Source organism: Lagenorhynchus albirostris, chromosome 11 (assembly GCF_949774975.1).
Source record: "Lagenorhynchus albirostris chromosome 11, mLagAlb1.1, whole genome shotgun sequence".
Taxonomy (NCBI): domain Eukaryota; kingdom Metazoa; phylum Chordata; class Mammalia; order Artiodactyla; family Delphinidae; genus Lagenorhynchus; species Lagenorhynchus albirostris.
In genome coordinates, this window is record NC_083105.1 from 14,977,184 (window position 1) to 15,001,770 (window position 24,587).

Sequence of the window (24,587 nt, forward strand, 5' to 3'; positions counted from 1 at the left end):
TGGCTATCCATAGGGACTGCCATTTACCCATCTTCGTATTGCTCATAAAATAGCAATAGATACCCCCGTAATAGAAGCCCCTGTCAGTGTTGTTGGAATAAATGATAAGCTGTCACGTTTCATTCTTTGGAATGCCCTTTTCTGAAAGAAAAGTTATTTAATGTGTTCACAAATTCGTTCTGAAACATTACAAAATTTCCGTTGTGGTATTTATTTAAACACGTTTCTCTTTCTCGGCTGCAGACATCTCTTCCCCCTCACTACTAGGGATGTAAACTCCAAGCAGATGGATTCTTCAGAACAACTGGACCTGATCCCGATTCAGTGTGTTTCTCAGTGCTGGAGAACACTTCCAAAACGAAGGATAACTAGATCATACTAAAAACTACTGCACTGCATTTAGCCTAGCTTTAGCCTAGAAGAAAATGACTAGTTAACATCCAAAAAGTAAACACTAGAGGACAGTCTAACTTAAAAAAAAAAAAAAAAAAAAAAAGCGATTGGTGCTACGAGTTTTGAGCCTCGGCGCTAGCCGTCGCCCATCCTGCCGCGGAGCTGGCCGCGCCTGCGCGTTGAGTTCCGGAAGTTGGTGTTTCGGTCAGCGGGACAACGCGGCAGCGGCTCTTCAAAGCGAAGCCGGGAGTTTTCGCCACTCTTGTCGCCGCCATGAGCCGCAGTTACAACGATGAACTGCAGTTCTTGGAAAAGGTCAATAAAAGCTGCTGGAGAATCAAGAAGGGCTTCGTGCCCAACATGCAGGTGAGGCGGGGGAGCAGGACCCGGTGTCGGGGCCTTCCCGGCTGGGGGCCCGCGGCGCGTCTTTACCCACCCGGCCCGGTCTCCTTCGAGCCCTCCCGACCCCTCGCGCGCCGGAGAGGCCCCCGCCCACAGCAAAGTTCCCATCCCACCCCACCCACTCCTCCCGCCTCCGGGGCTGCCCAGCCTAGGGCGGCCCCACCTCACGGATGGAGCGGTCCCCGAACCGCGAGGACGAGCAAAGCGAAGTGCGTCCAGGGAATCCCAGTAAATACGAAATTGGCCTTTGCAAAGCGTCTTCACACAGAAGTCTCATGAACGCACCGTGAGATGTGTTACGTCCCTGAGCCTTAGAGACATTAGTGGGCTTTTACTAGGTGGCACAGCCAGTCCAGGGTGCAGTTGCTGGGACTGAACTCCGCTTCTCTGAGTCATACCAGTCATTTACATAACGTTTACTGACTTGTGTTCGCTGAACCAAGTTTCTAGCATTCACTGCTCCGTGTTGGGTTTGTTGTTGTTTTTTTTAATTGACATGCGCGGGGTTTTAATACAACGATCTTGCTTCTCGTGGCAACCTAGAAAGTTCACAGGGCAGGTTTTTTCTTTTTAATGTGCACTTTTTAGTAGGGCTTTGAGCGTGAGTCGGTTACACGGCTTCCTTTACTCACCCAGTAGAAGCTCAGCTAAGACGTGATGTCCAGTTCACTTATTTTTCCTCTGACAGGATGACGTCTTCCCGATGGAGACTTGGGAGCCCGATACCAGAGAGTTTGAAAGCCAGGTCTCTGTATCTCTTGGGCTTCCTTGTCATTTGTGCTTATGGTCTTCCATTAAAGTGAAGAAGGCGGCATTTGTGAGGTTTTGGTGCATATGTTGTTAGACGGCTTTTGAAATCCCTTTAGGTGCCCTGCAAGTGTATTGAAGGTTTGTGATCCTGCGTCTTGGTAAAAGTTCCCGATAGCCGCTCCACCCTTTTACTCAATATTAAAACTTATTGAGCACCCCCTATGAGCAAAGCACTTAGCTAGACGCTGAGCGGAGAAAAAGCCCATAGTCGCAAACCTCCCTTTTGCTCTGTTTTTTCCTTTGACTAGTTTCTTTTTATGGAATCCAGTTCCCTGCATGGAGTAGAAAATAAAAAGCATATGACCATCCTAAGAGGATTGTAACACACACTGTTATGTTCCGTCAGCAATTCTGGCTTAACTTTTGATGCACACACTCCTGCTAATTCAGCTTGGGGACAAGTCTGATTTTTGCTAGGCAGTTCCAGTTTAACTATTTGAACAACACTTTACTACCACCCCTCCCTTGGGAAGGGAGAGTTGAAATCTTGATATATTGCTCTTAAAAAGTTACTGACCTTTATGGTAGGCTTGTGTTGTATTCCCAGTCTCATGAGAGTAGTGAACTTCACACTTACAATTCCCTATCTCTCTTGCTTAATCTCCATTCCTCCTGTAAGAACCGTGTGCTGCACTAAAAATTCCTCTTTGTTCCTTAAAAATACTTCTCTCCCATCTTTATGTCATCTTTCCATTCAGCTCCTAAATGTGTTGCTGCTGCTCCAGTAATGTCTCTTGTCTTTAAAGAGCCAGCTCAGTGTTCACAAAAAATTAACAAACTGTGAAGCGCACCCCCACCCCGGCTACCGCCTCCCTAGACTGTTGAGCCCCTTCTTCATCAGATTCTTCTGTAGTACTCTGTGCTTCTATTACAGCACTTGCCTCATTGCACTCTACGTTTTCTAGTCTGAGCTTCATGCTAGACTAGAAGTTCCACAACATCACGATCTTGCATATTCTCTGTATCTCCCCTACTGCGCAGTACAGTGCCTGACACATAATGAGTCCTCAGCAAATGTTTGGTGAATTAATAAATGTGGCCCTTTGGAAAATTGAGACATTTTCCATAACTGGTATTGTTATTCATGCAGTGGTAAGATGCAGAAGTCATCTTTCTGATAAATAAATTTCCTTGTCCAGATGATTGTTAAATCTTTGGTTCTTCAATGCTTGGCAGATCCTTCATAATATTTGATCTCTGATTAAAATGTTCTGTCCTTTGGTGTTACATAATCATGTCTTCCATTGCCCTTTGTGTGCCTCTATTGTCAAGCTTTTTTATCCCCTTAAAATTACATAGATGGTAAAACTAAGCACACAGCTATATAGCTACTTGTTAAAATTTTTTTACTCACTGTTTACCTAAGTACAGATTTGTAAATCAGAATAGGACACAGTAAAGTGTAGTGTGCTGTTGTCTTAGACCTAGATAAAGTACACTTAGGTCAGATGACTGCATTTTTATGTTTAGATCTGAGTTTTTGATTCATTTATTTTTTTCAAAACCTACTGATATTTTAGAAGCACAAGAATACTGAGACCTTTGGCCTTAGAGCATTGTTGGAAGACGTTTCTTTAGCACACACACACACACACAAAATATTTTACCTGTTGAACTTTTAAATATGGCCTATGAGAGTAGGAGAATAAACAAAATGATTTGTGAACATTGTAAAATACACTTTTAAGATATAAAGATGGGAACATCTTGTAAGAAGTTTTCTGCTTGTTTAAGGTAGCGTGAAAGTGTTTTATAAAGAGTAAAGCAAAATAAATATTGTCTACAGTGTTTGTATTCTATCCTGTACTTATATACATCAGGTCCATGTGCTCAGACATAATTCTTCCTTTTCTTTGGTACCAGGTTGAAGGAGTTTTCTATGTGAATGATGCTCTGGAAAAATTAATGTTTGAAGAATTAAGGAATGCCTGTCGAGGTGGTGGTAAGTAAATTAGAGTTTGACATGTGGCGGTACAAGTAGTGTCTACCTTGTGACCTGAAAAATGGTAACTCAAAGAATTATAATTTAAAAATACAAAAGTGTTGTCAAGGAATGATCAAGACTTCAAATGAGGCGAGAACCCATTACTTATTCGTGATCACATTGTTAGCCACCTGGCCTTGTAGAAAGCACTTGGAGCTGGATGGACCTGATTGGTTTTGCACCTAACCTCGGACAGTAATAACAATAGCTACCATTTATTGTGCACTTACTATGTGCCAGGCACTTTACATAGGTTATCTCATGTAATTCTTAAAGTAACTCTAAGAGGATATCTCCATTTTACAGATGTTTAAGTCAAGGCTGAGTGAAGTTAAGTCATTTTAATTTGTCCAAGGTTGCGCAGTCTCTCAGTGACAGAATCAGAATTCAGATCCAGGAGTGTCTGATTACAAAGTCAGTGCACTGATTAGCCTCATTGAACTTCAGTTTTCTCATCTGTAAAAGAGAGTTTATAACACATATCTTGCAAGACTACAGGGAGGTTTAGAGATAAATGTATAAAACTGTAATACAATGTTCTAGTGGTAATGGTAGAATAGAAATCTAGTTTTAACCCTTTTATTTTTTTAGTCAACAAACCTAAAATAAATAAGTCTCATCCTGCCCCCCACCAGGGTGTGCTGACTTGTCTGAAATGACACACAGCCAGTGACAGAGCTGAGATTAGAACTCCAGATCCCCTGGCTCTCCATCCAGTGTTTTCCCAACTCTTCCAAATTGCCCTTCTTTGTCACTTAGAATACAACCACTACTTTTTTTTGATATATATTATGAACAGTTAAAAGAACGCTTTTTTTATACTGACAACATAAGTTATAATGATTATGTTTCACATCTCCCTGTACAGTATTTGCAAGCAATCCTCCGTGGTATGCACAGAATACTGACAGCATGTTTGTAATTATTCTGGTTGCCCTCACTACCTTCCTGTGCATGTGCTGCCTTCTTTTCCACTTCATCTCAAACACCCTTTTATGCTTTGTTGTTTTAGCAGTCCTAACCACTACCCCTTCATTAACGCAAGCTAGAAAAGTATGAATACACTTCAACTAAAAATCAAATATGTCCTCTTTTCTAATATTGAAATTTTGTTTTCAGGTGTTGGTGGCTTCCTGCCAGCCATGAAACAAATTGGCAATGTGGCCGCCCTGCCTGGGATTGTTCATGTGAGTCTATGTTCACAGTTTTAATCACTCATATTTTTTTTTAGTCTGAAAGTTTGTTGAATGGATGAATGGCCATGCCTAACTGATAGTGGTGTCATTTAGACAGTGACCTTCAAACATCTAGAAATAACCATGGAATTTAAAGAAATAACTGAGTCTGGGTAACATCTCAGTTTCTGGTTGCCTTTAGCCAGAATCTATAAGTTTGAGAACCTTTGAAGTAGATTTTGTTTTCTTGTTGTACACATTATTCTTATATCAGTTTGCCACCAGTGAAAGTTTCACGGTGGCCTCATTTAAGAGATTGATTGGAGAAAGACTGGCAAGAATTGTAAGGGTTAGGACTGAGGGGAGGGACAAAGGGCAATATAGCTGTTGTGGGTATGATTGGAAAAGGAGGGTGGTGGCGATGGTGGGGATAGAACTGGATGGTACAAGTGGGGCCCTCACCTGAGTCTACATTCAGATTCCACCATTAGAGGTAGATGTTAAATCCATTCAACAGACATTTTTTGAGGTCTTTATGCCGGTTTCTCTGCTGGGCACTTGGGAGGAGAAGTGAAAAGACATGGCTTGTGCATTTAAGGAACTCGTAAGTGTCCAGGTGTCTGCATGTATTCCTACCATGTTTTGACCTCCATTCTTCCTGGGTCAGTATCCTTTTCTAGGCCCCAGATGTAGAAATTGTACAGTTTTCATACCATCAAATGGATTACATTTGTCTCTGATTGCTTAAACACTAAGGACCTGTGTAAATCAGGTATTTTCCTCCTGTCAGCCTGACGTGACCACAATCTGTCAGTCATCTTTAAAATGTAATAATGCGTTAAAGTTAGTATGTGGTCCTCCTATATCATGTGGTACTAAGGTTTTTCTCTTTTCAATTTTCTTAGTTAATGTCAGACTTTGTAAAAAAGTTTTTCCTGCTATATTTGGCTTTATGATTAGGAATTTTTTACACCTAATTTCCACCAATAGAGAAGATTTCATGAAAACAGAATCTTGATTTAGGGAAGGCTTCAGCCCCCCAGCCTGTTTGAGAGTTAGTGTCAGGTCTATCAGGCAGCCAGAGTGCCAGTGAGAAAACTGTATTTTATTTTCTAATTCTCTTTCAGCGATCCATTGGGCTTCCTGATGTCCATTCAGGTTATGGGTTTGCTATTGGGAATATGGCAGCTTTTGATATGAATGACCCTGAAGCAGTGGTATCCCCAGGTAAGGTCACTGTGCATGTCTGCTGTCAGGTGTGTAGCTTCTCTCAGAATCGTAGCCTTTCTAAAATAGAGCACGGCTGCATTTTGTGTGTGAATGTCAGCCTCATCATATTCTATCATTTCTTTTCCCCATTTACTGAGAGAATTAATTGTGGACACTCAGAGGCTATTAAAATATCAAGTAAAGCATATATTTATTTAAAGTTATTTGGGCTCCTACTGTGTGCCAGGCACTATTCAGACATGGGCTACAAAAGAAACTGAAACACTTCCCTGGCAAATTATACATCTTCTTTGTGTCCCAGTTATCTCTTAGGCAAATTGTAGTTAATAATGTTATTTACTGCATAGCATTATTGTGAGGATTAAATTCATTAAGCTTTGTTAAAATACTTAGAACAATGCTGGACACATAGGAAGTAATTGATAAGTGTTTACTCTCATTAGCATCATTATTAGTCACTTGTAGTTGTATACTTCTTTTCTGCTGTGGTGTGCTTTCACTGAAAATGTTTCATGCTGGAAGTAATATCCTTGCGTTCAGAGGCTGAAAAAAAGATGAAAGGTTGAATTGTGTCTTGAGAGTTCTGCCTCCAGCAGCAGTGGACAAGGTCATTTCAGGCAATCCTTTGCCGAGAACAACGAGAAAAGCTGCGTGAAATTTTTAAAACAGAGCCAAAAATGCATCTGTTGAAACCATAAAAATCTACAGAGGCAGTAAGAATTTGTGAGGCTAAGATCCAGAGGAAAAGTGCAGATACGTGAGCCCAACATTTAGCACTATTTTTCTCTTGAGGAAATGGCAGATTTGAATCAGTAAGGACACGTGATTTGAACAATCCTGTTACAAACTTGACACCTTGATCTCTCATATACATGTGTGGTTGTGCATGCATCCACATTACAGTACATCCAAGAACTGTAGAGTACACATTCTTTTCAAGTGCACACAGAATGTTTACCAAAATTGACCATATACTGAGCCGTAAAGCATGTCTCAAGTTTCAAAGCATTGAAATCATACATCAGCAGTTCTCAAACTTTGGGCCCAAGACCCCTTTACGTTCTTAAAATTATTGAGGGTTGATCTCAAAGGCTTTTATCAATGTTTACCTTACTGGAAATTAAAACTGAGAAAGTTTAGAAACAGTAATACACAAGGACATGTCTCATTACCCCTCAGAGCAAGCATGTTATCACATGTCATGTAGCCTTTGGAAAACTTCACTGTACAGTAGAGAGAATTGTATTGTTATACAATTAATCCTAAAGGCCTGAAAGAATTCTTGGGTCACACCTAAGAACCACTGATATAGAGGATACTATCCTACCACAGCAGAATTAAGTTAGAAATCACTAATAACAATAAAAACCTGGGGGAAAAAAACTATGTTTATGAGTTAAGCAATGCATTTAAATAACCCATGGGTCAAAAACAAAAAATCGTAATGGAAACTACAGAATAATTTTAACTGATGTTAATTTAAAAAATACCTGTCTAAAAATTGTGGGTTACTGTTAATGCCATACTTGGATAGAAATATATAGCCTTCAGTGCACAAATTAGAAAAGAAGAAAGGCTGCAGTGTCAATGATCTAAGCATCCATCTCAAAAAGTTAGAAAAAGAACAACTAATTAAACCCAGAAAATGTAGATAGGTGGAAATAATTGAGCAAGATTAATGAAACAATATACAGTGGTAAGGACCAACAAAGCCAAAAGTTGGTTCTTTGAAAAGACTAATAGAATTCATAAACCCCTGACAAGAGTGATCAAGAAAAAAAGAGAAGCATGTAATTCAAATTTTAATCTCTAGTCTAGATGTTACTTGTTGTTCATTACTGCCTCCTTGACCCACAAAGTACCTTTAGTATGTATTTACTTTAAATTTTGTTGTCCTCAGACTTTACCCACAGAGAACCACTTTGTTGGCTCCTTTAAAACATAGCTATTTTTAAAAGAGTGGCTGTCTTTTAAACCCTTTATTAATAGTGGGAAACCACAGGTAACAAAGCCTAACTACCTGGTTTTGCTAATATTTGACTAACTTTTCTCTATTTTGTAGGTGGCGTCGGATTTGACATCAACTGTGGTGTCCGCTTGCTAAGAACCAATTTAGACGAAAGTGATGTCCAGCCTGTGAAGGAGCAACTTGCCCAAGCTATGTTCGACCACATTCCTGTTGGGGTGGGGTCGAAAGGCGTCATCCCAATGAATGCCAAGTAAGAATGAAAGCTGCCAGTAAAGGGAGTGAGAGATAATAATCACACGACCCTCACGTTCATTTCCACTGTAGGACACTTAGGAGATGGGGATTGTTCAGTCACTGTTGAAGAAGTGGTAACGAATTGTTTTTTTAAGCATGAGGTCTGTAATGTTCATTAGAGACATTAGTCAATTCATGTTCATCATGACAGCCTTTGACATATGGTAGAATTCATAATAGAATAATATCCGCTGATGATTACTAAGCACTTCCTGTATGCAGAGCACTGTGCTGTAGTGTAGGTGTATATCATTTTGTGTAGATAATAACCCTAATATTATTCTTAGTTCACAAGAAAGGAAACTGAAGTTTAAAGAGATAATAGTAAATAAGCTAGTAAGTAAAGTCAGGATTCAAACCAAGGATCTTTTGGCTTCAGAAGCTGTATTCTGAACCCCACTGTCCTTTGTCAGTGAACCTGTATTGACAACCTTCCTTTTTGGATGATAGCACTGAGTGTGTTCTTCACCTAAGATGTTATGTATTTCCAAAGTAGAAAATTCAATGTAAAGCTACAGCACAGTGGCCTTTTACATGGCCGTTGATGTACTGTCATAGCTCGTATAAAGCTGTGCACCTTACACTTTGCAGAAGGGTGTGCTTAATAAGTATGTATCATTAATATCTTCTGTTTTATCTAAAAGTTCATGTGAATTTTGCATTCTATTCAAATATATGTACAGACATTAATGTTAAAATGTCTTTAGCTATTACCTGTTATACAACTCCCCTTTACCAAAAAACAAAACAAAAAAACTTGGAGTAAAATTGATACATTTGGAAGATGCTTATTCTGTGACTTTATGTGGTCCCTGAATGCAGTCCCACTTTGAAAAGCATACCTGGAACATCTAAATAAATTCCAAGCATCTTTACAAATATTTTAGGTAGGAATTTTGTCCTAATAAGTAATGTTTGAAATGGGCTGTTGTGGGGAGGGCCCATTGATCATTGTAATCTCTCCGGATGGTATTTTGTAAGAGGGCTAGACCTTAGGTGAAGATCAGAGCTTTTTCCTTCTAAGGGTTTAACGTTGTGCACCTCAGCTTCAAAGTGCAGGTGCAGTAAAGCGACGTAGTACTTCTGTGAAGGTGGGAATAGACCTTAAAATTTAACCTGTGTTGGGCTTCCCTCGTGGCGCAGTGGTTGAGAGTCCGCCTGCTGATGCAGGGGACACGGGTTCATGCCCTGGTCCAGGAAGATCCCACATGCCACGGAGCAGCTGGGCCCGTGAGCCATGGCCACTGAGCCTGCGCATCCGGAGCCTGTGCTCCACAACGGTGAGAGGCCCGCGTACCGCAAAAAAAAAAAAAAAAAATTTAACCTGTGTTGCCTGAGGACATTGAGATAGCTTTGTTTGTTGTAATTTTTCATAAGTTACTATGAAAAGTTAGTGTAGCTATAGTAAAGTTGGTGGCAGATAATGATATTTGATTATGGTTATAAATTTTCTGTGGCTGCTTAATCACTGCCTCATAGAATTAAGGATCAGAGAGATAAATAAGATTTGAAAAGTATGAGGGGCTGAGTAAATGTCAAGAACATTGGCGTTTATAATTTTAATATTCAATTATTTATGTAACCGCTTTTCCTCAAAAAACTAGAGTTGCTGAGAGCATGAACTACATCTAGCACGATGCCTGATACACAGGCATAGTCAATATAGTTCTTTCTTTTGCCCTTTGAGATGTGGTCATCTTTAGATTTTGATCTGCCTTGGCTGTGAAATGACCTGCACCTTGTTACTCACTCAGAGACTTGGAGGAGGCCTTGGAGATGGGTGTGGACTGGTCCCTAAGGGAAGGCTATGCCTGGGCTGAAGACAAGGAGCACTGCGAGGAGTACGGAAGGATGCTGCAAGCCGACCCCAGTAAGGTCTCTGCCAGGGCCAAAAAGAGAGGCCTTCCCCAGGTAGCGCTCACTTTGCAGGGGAAATGTTCATTTTTTTCATATTTTGTTTTTGTTGGGAGGAAGAAAAAAGTCTGTCTTCCATGTAGTAAATATACCCCAGCTTTTTTCACATCAAAAGGAACACAAACTTGTTTATGCTTCATTGTTAATCTTTTAAAAAGCTATCAGGAGCTTGTAGATGTTCGTAAAATAAAACAAGATATCATGAATTAGAAGTGGATGGGAGGAAAATGGGATATGATTATAAGGCTTAAAATGTATACCAGGGCTTCCCTGGTGGCGCAGTGGTTGAGAGTCCACCTGCCAATGCAGGGGACACGGGTTCGTGCCCCGGTCCGGGAAGATCCCACATGCCGCGGAGCGGCTGGGCCCGTGAGCCATGGCCACTGAGCCTGCGCGTCCGGAGCCTGTGCTCTGCAACGGGAGAGGCCACAACAGTGAGAGGCCCGCGTACCGCAAAGAAAAAAAAAGGTATACCAAAATTGCGTATGTACAAACTTGGACAATCTACAGATTTGGCTGAAAGTTTTCTAGCATCCAAGATGACAGCAGATACCTTGTCGGTTCATGGTGTCCATGAGATAAAAATATACCCGATGTTTGAAATTTACAGCAAATTGTGATGGCTTTGCCACTAATTCACTGTGACCTTGGGCAAGTCTCTTTTGCCTGTCTGGGTCTCATTTTCTCATCCAAAAATTGAGATAGTTAAAACTAGGCAGTCTCTTAAGACTGTTCCAACACTGCCATTCTTTGGGTCCGTAAAGCATCTGTTAGCTCCAGTTATGGGATATATTCTTCCAGTGATGGATAGTGGTAGGTGTCAGTGAACTCACAGATATTTCAAAAATCATTTGAACTTGGACTTTGTGTAAGAGTCAACATTCACCAGAGTTCACCCCAAAATTTGACCCTTCTCTCCGTGATGTTTAAATTGTCCTGTGAGCCATTGGTGGTTTGAGTTTTCATTTATGATGCTTTTAATGTGCTGTGCCTCAAGCAAATAATGATATAATAAACGCAGGAACTGGTCTACATTATTTTAGTTGTGTGGGATATTACTTTAAGTGAACGAAGCGTTTCTAAGCTTAGAAGTTTTTTTGTTAACGCTATATGTGTGGTTATCTTTTTATTTTTATTGGGTTTTTTTTACCTATTTGCTTTGCAAATGGATTTTTTCAAACCTGAATAGCAGCTATTTTATCAGACATTCTCACATTTGCAGTTGGGGACTCTGGGAGCAGGCAACCACTATGCAGAAATCCAGGTTGTGGATGAGATTTTCAATGAGTATGCTGCTAGGAAAATGGGCATCGACCATAAGGGACAGGTGTGTGTGATGATCCACAGTGGAAGCAGAGGCTTGGGCCACCAAGTAGCCACAGGTATTTTCTGGACCTAATTTTTGGCTTGGTGCTAAAATGTACATTTTGTGGGGAACCATATAGAGACTAAAGGGAGAAAGTGCTGGAACTGTACTGTGCAGGTTTTTACCCTGGTTTTCCTAACTAGCAGAAATTAACTGCACTGGGCCTTAACTTACTTGTCTGAAAAAAATGGGAATAATAATTATTTCATATGGTGTTGTCAAAGGCTCCAGTTACCATATTTACTCTTACAGGTTACTATTACTGTCTGACCAAGGAGAGCAGTAAAGACTTCAAATTGTAGAGTTTATGATATATGCGGGAATATGTCTTAGACACCTACCTGTACGGCAAGATTAAGTGTTATAGTGGATTCAGAGATGAAATAGCAAGGGCTCTGCCCTCAAATTGTCTCATGAGAGAGATGTCATGTTCATTAAGAAGAAAAAGTAAAGACAGAAGGTGTAGTAATTGATAAAATACTATGGAAGAGACAAAAGTGTTTAGGGAAAAGATTTTAGAGATGACTTCATGGACGCATAACATGTGCAATTTGAACAATCACACACGCAGAACATTCATGACCGAAAGACAGTGTGAACAAAAGCAGGAGGCAGGGAAATAGTAGAAAGGTCACTTTGGACCGTTTGTATGATGAGTGAAAGGATTTATGAATATAGGAAAAGTTATATAGACACGTGGGAATTACTGTAAACTCTAAATTGCAATTATGGTTCATCCTTGTATGTACATTTAATTCTATGGGAATCTAACAATTTGTGCCAGCCTGGCCTGTTAGAATATTTTGTCTAGCAAATATATGGAGCATTGACTAGTATTTCTGAACTTGCTACTGAGTTCTGCTTTACACTTTATCATGGATTTGATTTGCATGCAGAAGGTCTAGCAACTTATCTCCAGTTCTTTTAAGTTAAGTCACTAAAAATTATTTTTTAAAACCATGATGGCAATAAAACGTATTTTATTACTTCTCATTCATGCACATGCCAGGAAGGGAGTAAGTAACTCAGACCACCTTGCATTCCCCTTGCAAGTCTTCGAGGGCAGGTGTTCTCTTTGGAGCCTGCATATATTGTGTCACATAGCTCTGACAGAAGATTCTCAGTAGATATATCTTGACCAATAAATAGATGAGCTCAGAAACACTTTAAAGGGAAAATGGTATTTTACTTGTTTATTTGTAGAATGGTTTTGAATCTAGCCCACCTTTCTGCAATAAATCTGAATTATAAAGGGAAAGCTGGCTGGTTTGGACTTGTTGTGCTCTCTCCTTTCAGATGCGCTGGTAGCTATGGAAAAAGCCATGAAGAGAGACAAGATTATAGTCAATGACCGTCAGTTGGCTTGTGCTCGAATCGCTTCCGCAGAGGGTCAGGACTACCTGAAGGGAATGGCAGCGGCCGGGAACTATGCCTGGGTCAACCGCTCTTCCATGACCTTCTTAACCCGTCAGGTACAGTTGAGGTTGCTTGTCTGTTCCCAGTTATACATGATGAAGTTAAGTAATTTAAAACATAGTGTATTCAAATCTAAGCTTGTAGAATTTGGTTTTGGAAATGTATGTAATAGATATTCAAAATATTGGCAAAGTGTCCAAGCTTTCGGTGTGTCCTTAAGCTAACTCAGCAGGGTATCAGGAGAGGGGAGAAGAGAAGCCAGAATTATTCCTAGAATTTGCCTTGAGCAGCGGAGAGGGTAGAAGTGCCGTTCACTGAGATTCAGAAGGCTGAAGAAGAAGCACCTCTGATGGGTTTGGTCAAGACTAGTTGGAGTTTATGGAGTGGAGTTTGCTCTGTGGTCTAAAGATAGTTTTTGTCCTTTACATGAAGGTTAATAATTCTGCTATTTTTGAACTCTTAAATCCTTCACTCCCTTCCAACAGACCTTCCAGAATCAATAAGATAAGTTCTGAAGAGCTGGTTCTGCCACTTTTAACGTAAGCTTTTTTTCTCTTAGGCTTTTGCCAAGGTCTTCAACACAACCCCTGATGACTTGGACCTACATGTGATCTATGATGTTTCTCACAATATTGCCAAAGTAGAACAGCATGTGGTGGATGGAAAGGAACGGACTCTGTTAGTACACAGGAAGGGATCCACCCGAGCTTTCCCTCCTCACCATCCCCTCATTGCGGTTGATTACCAAGTACGTACTGAGCCATTTGTGGTTTTAAGCAGTGGGGGCATGATTTAGACAGTTCTAAATATGTAAGAATTTAAACAGGAAAGCAGCAATTGTGAAAAGAAAACAGTCTGTCATCCATGAGAACAGTGATTTCCAGTCTTCTCTGAAGCATGACTCCCCCCGCATCTGTGCTTGCAGTGTGCTGTAGTGCTGCATGGAGAATATTCTACTCCATTAAGATGCACTAAGATTATCTTTTTAAGGCCTTTGAATGATTAGAAGACAGGATTAAGATTAAACTCAGTCTGTTTCATTCCTCTTATCCTTTTGGTGTCTGGCTGTGATAGAGTTAGAAAGACCCTTAACCTACCATTTCACAGATGAGGAAACAAGCCTGAGAGGGCAGATGCCTTGCTCGGGATGGTTCTTCCTAAAACACTTCACTACAAATTTGAGTTTTGCTTTGCTCTTACCTTCAGGCTGTCTTCTGCTGCCTTCCTGGTCCTCACATTTTTCCTCCCATCCTCTTCCCTTCCCTCTCAACTATCAAAGAATCAGAATAATATCTTAATATAGTTGTGAGCACAGTGCATTTAAAGGCCCTGGTTTCTCCACAGTCCTCCAATGCAAGAGGAAATTTAAATCTCAGACATAGGAAGCTCCTGCTTTTCTAAATTTTAACATGTTTGATTTGTGTGCTTCCTCAGCTCACTGGACAACCTGTGCTCATTGGCGGCACCATGGGAACCTGTAGCTATGTTCTCACTGGCACTGAGCAGGGCATGACCGAGACCTTTGGAACAACTTGTCATGGAGCGGTGAGTTATGAAAACAGAAAATTACTTAGAAATGTTCTCTTCAGTGTAGTCATTGTTTTGCATTTTGACAGGTAAATGTACTTGGTTGAGCATTAACAAAGTTGAGGTTTGGGTTTGTCTTGTCTTCTACCTGAATTTTTCCCCGTAATATATACTGTCTAGTGAACTAACTGAGGTCACCAAGTATCTCGACCTTAGTGGGGTCATTGTACGGCCAGGGACTGTTCCTCAACTCTGTGAGTCCACAAAATCCAGATCGAGAAATTATCGCACTACCGTAACTGATAAAACTTTACCTGATGCAAATTTACATCAAAATGTATCTCAATGATTCACAGACCTAGCCATTAGCATAATTTGTTCCTTACTGGGTGGGTCCACTCAAGATTTGGAGGATATGCCCCATTTTGCAAATCAGGACGCATGTGTAGACTGCACACCTATTTCAATATATTGCCTCTTCTAAGCCAGGGGTTGGTAAACTTTCTATAAAGCACCAGACAGTAAATATTTTAGGCTTTGGGGGCCATAAGATCTCTGTAGCAGCTATTCTATTGTGCCATTTTAGTAGAAAAGCAGCCATAGACAATATATAAACAAATAGGTATTGCTGTGTACTAATAAAACTGTATTTACAAAAACAGGTAATAGGCCAGATTTGGCCCACAAACCAGTTTTCCAGCTGCTCTTCTAAGCCATCAAAGTTCTTAGCTGGTGATGGAGTGGAAAATAGAAACTGTCTATGATACCTTCTCAGTAGGACAGAGCCTCACATATATATTAACCCTACTTATTTTCCTCTGATCCTTTCTCATTTTCAGTTGCCTCCCAACTCCTAACTTTAACCCAGTGATCAAAACCATCTCCCCACACACATTAGCGGTGTCTCAGGGCATTTTCTGTTGTCGCAGTGGGGGAGGGGAATTGTGCTATTGGCATCTAGTGGGTAGAGGGCAAGGATGCCGCTAAACATCTTATAACGTATGGGACAGTCCCCACAACAGTTACCTCATCCAAGATGTCAGTAAGTGCTAAGGTGGAGAAACTGTTTTAAACCACAAAGAGCACAAAGTTTTTGTGATGATGGACATACTGATTACAATTTAAAATTAACATATTTATATGTAATTGATAATTAGTAGTGATTAGATACACAAAACTAAGTCTTTAAATGCTAAATGCTTTGTAGATGTAAATTTGTCTTCCAAAAGGATGAGTCTTAAAACAAAAAGCACATTACAGTGTTGATTAAATAGAAAAAGACTCTCTTATTTCTTCTTTTAGTTTAAAAAGAAGTCAGGGAAAAGGCATATGATCCTAAGGGTTTAAATAATTGCTGGGATTGAACATAAATTGGAGCTCAGAATTTATAAATGAAGTTCATTCCTTTCCCAATCTAGGGCCGTGCACTGTCCCGAGCAAAGTCAAGGCGTAATTTAGATTTCCAGGACGTCCTAGACAAATTGGCAGACATGGGAATTGCAATCCGTGTTGCCTCACCCAAGCTGGTTATGGAGGAGGTAAGTGAAATTTTGATAAGTATTCAGCATAAAACTGTTTATAATTTATGCCAGTACCCGGAGACAGCAATTTTTAGTATTGCTAATAGAAATGTTTTTTTTAAAAGTAACCTCAGTTACAGTCTATCATTGTCTTCTCTTTTGTTTGGAGGTTAATTATGAGCTGGGTCCATAAGAATGATTTTTACCATTCATGTATAGTCTTTGTCTACATATTACAAGCTTTAAATTTAGTTTGAGCTGACTCATCTTAACCTTTCTTTTGCACAACTGTATACTTAACAGTTAAATTTGAAAGCAAATTTGAAAAGGTAGGGGGGGAAATGTTTGAGAAGATGGATTTTTTTGATTCATAAGGGAGCAAAGATTTTGTTTAAATTACATGTATGTATATGTACACATATGTACATATTTAAATTAGAAGCAACATAACTTCCTTTTAAAAGTTTAAGAGAAAAGAAAAATTGTCATCAGAAATTCTGTGCCATGACATAACTATTACCTCCTTTTTTTAAGATGCTTATTGCCATTTTTTCCCTAAATGCTTTTTTTAAACTGGTTATAATCATAGTTTACAAACATTTTATAGTCCTTTTTAAAATTTAACACATTATTATAATATTGTTTACGTCATTTTTAACGACTGAGAAATATTCTACTAGCTAAGTACCGTAAGTTTCTGCCCATAGTGGATAATCAAGTAGTTTCCACATCTTTGCTACTCTATATTAAGTTGTACTGTGTGTCTTCATGCCTGAATCTTTCCTCCAGATGTTTTAATAATTAGAGTGAAATCTCAAAAGCAGAATTACTGCGTTAAAGAGTATGACAAAGCTTTATTTTTTGGTTTTTTTGGGTTTTTTTTTGTGTGTGTGGTACACAGGCCTCTCACTGCTGTGGCCTCTCCCATTGTGGAGCACAGGCTCCGGACGCGCAGGCTCAGCGACCTTGGCTCACGGGCCCAGCCGCTCTGCGGCATGTGGGTTCTTCCCGGACCGGGACATGAACCCGCGTCCCCTGCATCGGCAGGCGGACTCTCAACCACTGCGCCACCAGGGAAGCCCCAAAGCTTTATTTTTTAACAACTTAATTTTTCACCTGATTTTAATTAAGAGGTTTTAGAAAATACCAAGAAGAAAACATCTAGAATTCCACCAATCAGAGATAACCACTATTAACATTTGGTATACTTTTTATTTGCACGTTTTACATATGATTTTTTTCACTCATCCAGCTAATACTTATTAAACATCTGCTATAGTTAGGAACTGTTCTAGGTGCTAGGGATATTGCAGTGAACAAAACAAACATAAATCCTTTCCTGTGAAACTTACCAAATAGTAAAATGTATAGTGTGTAGAATGATGGTAAGTGCTACAAAGTAAAAATGGGAAGGGGGATAGGGAGAGACTGGGAGTGGGTGCAGTTTTAGATAGGGTGTAGTGAGGTGGTATTTGAGTGAAGACCTGAGAGGGGTAAGGGAACAGGCTATGTGGGTATCTAGGGGTAAGCTTTCCAGGCAGGGAGGATGGCAAGTGCAGAAACTCTGAGGCCAGATCACACTTGGAGGTTCAGGAAACAGTGTGGAGGCCAGCGTGACTGGAGCGAGCAAGAGGGAGAGGAGGTTAGAGAGGTAGGGTCACCAGATCGTGTGGGTCCTTGTTTTTTCCTTTACAAATGGATTTTTGCTCTTCCTCTGAGTGAGATGAGGGGAAGACTTGGGAGAATTTTGAGCAGAAGAATAACATGATCTAACTGATGTGTTTGCATGCTGTTGAGAAGAATCTAGAAGAGAAATTGAAGATGCAGGAAAGAGTGGGGAATTACTAGAGAAGTGTCCTTGAGTAGATGAAAGGAGATGGGATCTGGTGGGGTTGGTCTTTGCTAGGAGCTTAGGTAATTCATCCTTAATAAAAGGAGAGAAGGTACAGATGCTGGTAGTCAGGGAAGATATGGCAAGAGAGTTTATGGAGATTCTTTTCTGGTTGTTTCTGTTTTTTCAGTGTAATAGGAAGTAGGGCCAGCAACTGAGAGTGAGGATGCAGGAGAAGGTATAAAATCATCATCTAAGAAAGTGATTGGCCTAGTGAAATTTTGGGTGATTGCCAGGACAGCGTCAAGGGCCCACTTGAGCTTAAATTCAGTGGTTGGCTGTTTTTCAGCTATATCCAACTGTATAGGTGCTGGCATGAAATAGATGCTGAGTTTCCTTTAACCAGGGTTGCAAGCAAAGGAGAAGCAAGGTTGTTGAAGGGTGTTGCAAAGGGATTGTGGGTCTCGTGGGGTTAAAGGATTGTTGGAGGTGGAAACCTAGGCTGTCTGGGGTGCTGGGAGCTGAGACTGTGGAGGAGTTGTAATCATTGGTTATGACGAGTTCTTGGGGATGACTCTGGGAGAGAATGGCAGAGGTAAACATTGAAGGAGAGGGAATCAAGAAACTAGGAAGCCAAGTTACTGAAAGAATCCTCTTCCTGGATATTGAAATCGTTCTGAATTACAGCAGGAGAGGATGAGGGTGACCCAGGAGCTACAAAACTTTAAGTAACAATGGGGATCAGACTCTAGCAGATGATTGCAGCAACAGGAGTAGTGGGTGGTATAAATGGTGACTGCAACATTCAAAACTGGGAGAAAGGAGGGAGAATGGTCTGAAAGGAACCATGAAGAGCAAGGACACCTGTCCCACCTCTCAACCTAATGGCATGACCCAGTTTGGGAGAGAAAACAGCTACCACTTCAGAAAGCTGGAAGCAGAAGTAATATCGTCAGCAGAGGTCCATGTTTCAGCAAGAACAAGAAAATGAAGGGGATGTTTAAAAAAGAAAGGAAGAAGTTCTTTGCCTTTGACTCAATGGAAGGAGTTCAGAGGCCACAGTGGAAATGTTGCAGAAACTGGAAGGGAATAGGAGATGGGCTAGAAAGGGGTGTGTACAGAGCCCCCACGGGAATCAGTCTGAGAGACCTAAGCTTGCTGTGTTGACATGAATGGAGATAAAGGGTGTGTGTGGTGAGATTTGTTCTAATGGTGGCAAGACAGAAGGAAGGGGGGAGGTCTTACTAGAAACTCACAGAAATAAATTGTATGTGTATGTATGTATGCCCATGTATGCATGCATATATATAGTGTTAGTTATATATATGAATGTAATAATCTTTCCTTATTGTGAAGGTTATACATGGTCATTCCAGGAATTTTGACAACTGTAGAAATATCTAATAAAAGAAAATCAAAACTGCTAATAACTCCACCATCCAAAGACAGTTACCACTAACAGGATGATTTGGTACATTTCCTTCCAGTTGGGTATTAGTGTATATGCTTTATTCAATTACATTTACTGCTTTTCCTACTTATACAAGTGATATATATTCTTTGGGGAAATTTAGAGAAATACAGAAAAAATATAAAACAAGATGAGAGTGTTATTATACTACTCCCTTACCAACACTGAGCTTAATCTTTTTTTAAACCTTTGCCTATTTGATAGGCAAAAAAAGAAAAAACAAAAGCAACTCAGTACTGTTTGAATGTGCATTTTTTAAATTACAAATGAACATTAATGCTTTTAAAGATTCCATTTTAAGTAGACTTTTCCTCCCCTGCAGGCACCTGAGTCTTATAAGAATGTGACTGATGTGGTGAACACCTGCCATGATGCCGGAATCAGCAAGAAGGCCATTAAACTGACACCGATTGCTGTTATCAAAGGATAGAACCCTGACGGCAGCCACTGGACACCACTGACCCTACTGAAGTGGACGTGGACTGAAATGCTCTTCAGACATCAGACTCGAGACCTGACAGGTTCCAGGGTGTGCAGGTGTAGCTGCCCGTTCCAGAATGGCTGGTGGGGAGGCTCCTGATTCAGGAACCAATGTTGTAAACTTTCCTTCTGGGAGGAGTCACAATGCCTCCATTTGGAAAGGGATGTATATGCTTCCTCCCTGATTATCCCACAGGTTTTTAGGAAGGTCTGTTAGGGGGTGGGGGTAAGTCAAGAAACTGCCTTACTCAGTCATACAAGTCTTTAATCATCAGAATGAAGTTCTTTACACCAACCTTTGTTTCCAGCCTGAGAGGTGTCATGAAGAACATTGTATTAAATAGGAAGGTTTGGGAATGTTTCTTTTTGCCCTCTGTTTGTCAGTTTATCCATTTAACCACTCATATACCCCCTTCCCCTGCACTGAGCAAAACCCTAAATACCATTCTTACTTGGAGCATATAAAAGGGTCATAGCAAGATGTTAGATGGATAATGAGACACGTTATGGAGGGGTTATGTGTGGAGGCGTAGGGATAGGGACCCAAAAGAGAAAGTAATTCATCATAGACTTGCTACCTTTGTCATTCTAACTATAAGGCAGACTTCTGACTTCCGTGTAAAAATGGCATCAGCTGGTATCTTTAATTAGGCCTAGTCTGGCAGAATTTTCTTGAATAATAACTTGCACAGCAGCAGCAGAGAACCCTCAGATAATACAGATATCTTTACATTTATGATTGAGTTATTATAAAAGCATCAAAAGGCCGCAGCTATGATGTTAATGGTTACTCTGTGTTGACAGGTTGGCTAGTCCTTGTGCCACCTAATCAGATTAGGTATTATATATACTGTGACACCCAAAGATGTTAACGTTATAGGTTACTAAGGCCATAGTTGAGTCTAAATAGCCAGTAAAATAGAAGAATCTAATAAAGTTGTAATACGTTGTTTATATTTTGTGCTTAATGTTTTATGGCTTAGGATAATTAGTATTTTTTCTTGGTTCACTTTGGACAGTGCTTCTGTTTTCTGATTTTCTCCCTGGTTGCTTTCAGAGATGCACCCTAAAAGATATTCTTTTCTAACACTTATCTCTCAATATATAATAAAACCCCCCATTGGAGTGTCTTCTAAATGCTGTTTGGAAGACTAGAGAAAAGCAGACTTCCTCTGAAAAATGTATGATACGAAATAGCATGTCTTGACTCTGAGCACTCGGTAACTTTAATGGTTTTGATGGTAGAGTTTGAAAGTTATCAGTAAGTTAGTAATCGTAATGCGATAATTATGCATTAGTTATGCCTCCAGATTGGACCAGCAACTGTTGTGCACAGATGACTTAAGGATGTAGGTTACCTGTGAACGCTGGAGGGCATTTAAAGATGAGAAACAGGCTTCTGGCAAGTGCTAGATTCTCTAGAGATGAGGCAACACTGAGTGTCTGAGTGGACTTCCTCTAACTGCGCTTTCCCAATGATGTTGTTTGAAACAGATTCATAGCAAAGTCCTCTCCCAAAACTAACTGATGTCAGTGCAAGCAATGCTGCAGATTGTCTTAAATACATATGTTGCGTTTTATTGGATGCTTTGAAAGTCACTCTTTGGGAAGGGAAGAGGGGAGCAGGTGAGGAGGAGAAATAGAGAAGGATGGTTTGTGCCATGGCATTTCTGTATTATAAGCTTTTCTTATATGTAGCATTTCTACCAAACTTGACCCTATTAATGACCTTGGAAAGTAATGGTTAATATTTTGAGTTCAAAAAGAAAACTACAAACATTGTTTTCCTTGTTCTAAAGATGTTATTTTCCCATTGGAGGCAAAAAGCCACTTAAAAGTGAATGTTCAAATGAAGCTGATGTAACGGACTGTTTTTTACTGCCCTGAGTAAAAGAACCCCATGCCTGGGCGCATGGACGCAGCTGGGAAAGCCCTTTGATAAGGCACTGTCTGGTTTTCTCAGGCATGAAAATGAGTCTTATTACTATGCACATATTTGTCCCTTTTTCAGTCCTCTAAAGTCAGTAGGTTTATCATTAATATTTTCAAAAGCAGTGCCGTTCACACATTGATGATGGGCTGTATCATTCCTGTCATCAGCATATGGTTGGGAAAACCAGTTCATGAGATATAAACAAAATATGAACATTCACTAATTTGCTAATTTTGTGAATATTTTGTGGAGCAACAAGGAACTGAAGATTCAGGAACTGAAGGTTTTTTTTTTTTAGGATTTCCTATTTTGTTTGCGTAAGACTGCTTTTTTCCCCTCATGTTCATTTTAAAGTTTCTTTCTCCTATTTCTGAAAACTGCCTTTAAGCATTACCTATATTGCTGGAGTGTTTGCAACTCTCTGTGCCTGCTATTCCAATACACAACTAACATAGCCTCTCTGTCCGTACTTCTCACCTATGTCCTTATTGTTACATCTGCTCCATTGCTTGACTATGTGGGATTTTCATGTTGTCCAGAGAGCGTGATTTGGGTCCATCTGGATCAGTTGAGTTTGAAGATGCTGTTAATTATTAATCAAGCACCTTGGAGTATGCAAAGTTGTTATGATAGATTCTGATCTTTAAAAGATCTTGCTTTAGGGCTTCCCTGGTGGCACAGTGGTTGAGAGTCCGCCTGCCGATGCAGGGGACACGGGTTCGTGCCCCGGTCCGGGAAGATCCCACATGCCGCGGAGCGGCTGGGCCCGTAAGCCATGGCTGCTGAGCCTGCACGTCCGGAGCCTGTGCCCTGCAACAGGAGAGGCCACAACAGTGAGAGGCCCGTGTACCGCAAAAAAAAAAAAAAAAAAAAGATCTTGCTTTAAAACTAATATCTGAAACACCAGTGATCCGAAGAGAAGATAATGTTATAAGGGGAACATGGCATAGAGAACTGAGTAGTGATTGAAGTTGTACCTTGCGGACAGACATGTTGTAAATGAACAAAGTGCCAAGCATATAGTAGGTGCTTAACACATTAAAAATCATCATTCCTGGGGTGAGGGATCAGAGAAAAAAAAAATCACCATTCCTGCTTTGCAGTTTACCCAACATTTTTACATATGGTTTTAGTCCTTAATAAATGAGGGAGGACTGACAGGCAGGGTCGACGCCCCTACTCAGCCTTGAAGCAGTTACAGAAGACTGACCATTGCCCCTTGCTTCCCATTAGAATGTGGGAGTAAAATCTCTGAGGGGGGATGAAACAGGAGGTGAGGGGTCAGGGCACAACCTTTAAAAGAATGACATAGCCATAGGACATGACAAAAACTGGTTAGAACCAACTAGATCCAAGATGGTGAAAGATTCACCTTCCAATGGACCTTTGAGCTTCATTATATGCTCATTGTAATACATTAGCGTATGCTAAATGACATGACACCCACAGGTGTCATGACAGTTCCTAGGCCGACCATCAAAGGTCAAAAAGTGAGTGGTGGCCCAGTTTCTGGAAATCTCCACCCCTTCTCCAAAATAGTTGGAATAATCCTCCCACTCATTAGCCTATGAAATTACCCAGCCCATAAAAACTAACAACCCCATATTCCAGGGCTTCTAGCCTTTTGAGATGGACTGCATTCTGTATGTGGAATGTGTATCTCTCTAAATAAGTTCACTTCTTATCTAAAAGGAGGGAGGGAGGACTGTGTGAGCCATTCACTGGAATTTAATGAAGTTGGCAAGATAGGTATTATCGCATCATTACAAATTAGAACGAAGCCTCAAAGATCAAGCAGCTTGGGGACCTCCCTGGTGGTGCAGTGGTTAAGAATCCACCTGCCAATGCAGGGGACACGGGTTTGATCCCTGGTCCGGGAAGATCCCACATGCCACGGAGTAACCAAGTCCATGTGCCACAGCTACTGAGCCCGTGTGCCACAACTACTGAAGCCTGCGTGCCTAGAGCCCGTGCTCCGCAACAAGAGAAGCCATCACAATGAGAAGCCCACGCACCACAAAAAAGAGTAGCCCCGACTCGCTGCAACTAGAGAAGACCCAACGCAGCCAAAAATAAAACTTAAAAAAAAAATCAAACAGTTTGCCCAAGGACAAGCTTGCCCAAGGGCACCAACTAATGACAAAGCCAGGCATAGAGAGCCAGGTGTTTTGACTCCCAAGTTTAATTTTTTTTTTTTTTTTAATTTCTGTTTGCACCACGCAGCATATGCGAGATCTTGGTTCCCCAACCAGGGATCAAACCCGCGCCCCCTGCAATGGAAATGCGGAGTCTTAAGCACTGGACCGTGAGGGAATTGCCCCTGTTTTCTTGATGTCACACTGCCTCATTTAACCACTTTGTGCTGCTTTTTCTAATCAGTACAAGAACCAGCCAAGACCAGTCTGGAACTTTTAACATGGAGCACTCAAAGAAATTTCTTTCAAATGGGATTAGTCTTCTTGCTTGGCCTTGTTGAGGCAGGTCAGAGATCTTGACCACCATTAAGGATTCCGTGTGAACTATGAAGGTTTTATTCTGCTTGATGAATGTGTATAAAACAGGCCTCTCCTTTTGCTTTGTGTCCTAGCCCACAAATCAGCAAATGTCAGGTAGCCCTCAAAACACAGCATCTCTAGGGACCCCAGGACCCTGTAAACATTTGCCCTCTGTTGCTACATGTTTCTTTCCCAGAATGGGAGAAAAATTTGTGTATAATCAGGCACCAAGACACTTGCCCATGTTACTGGGGGAAGGAGACCCCTTTGCTCTCGATTCTAAATCAGTATTTATTAATCAACAATAGTTTTATTCTTAACCGTGAGCAGAGCACTGTGCTAGATCCTAAGGAAGTTCACAAAGATTGTCATATTCT

At 40.6% G+C, this 24,587-nt stretch overlaps 1 protein-coding gene across 1 annotated transcript; it reads left to right on the top strand.

The window, feature by feature from the left end:
- The first annotated feature begins 576 nt into the window (after positions 1-576).
- RTCB (RNA 2',3'-cyclic phosphate and 5'-OH ligase) lies at positions 577-21,636 on the top strand. Its single transcript, XM_060165121.1, has 12 exons — positions 577-759; positions 3,469-3,547; positions 4,709-4,776; positions 5,892-5,991; positions 8,057-8,213; positions 10,012-10,168; positions 11,394-11,553; positions 12,834-13,009; positions 13,513-13,701; positions 14,388-14,498; positions 15,899-16,018; positions 19,625-21,636. Exons 1-12 carry the CDS (start codon positions 667-669, stop codon positions 19,730-19,732), a joined length of 1,518 nt encoding a protein of 505 aa, XP_060021104.1. The 5' UTR covers positions 577-666; the 3' UTR covers positions 19,733-21,636.
- Positions 21,637-24,587: the final 2,951 nt, after the last annotated feature.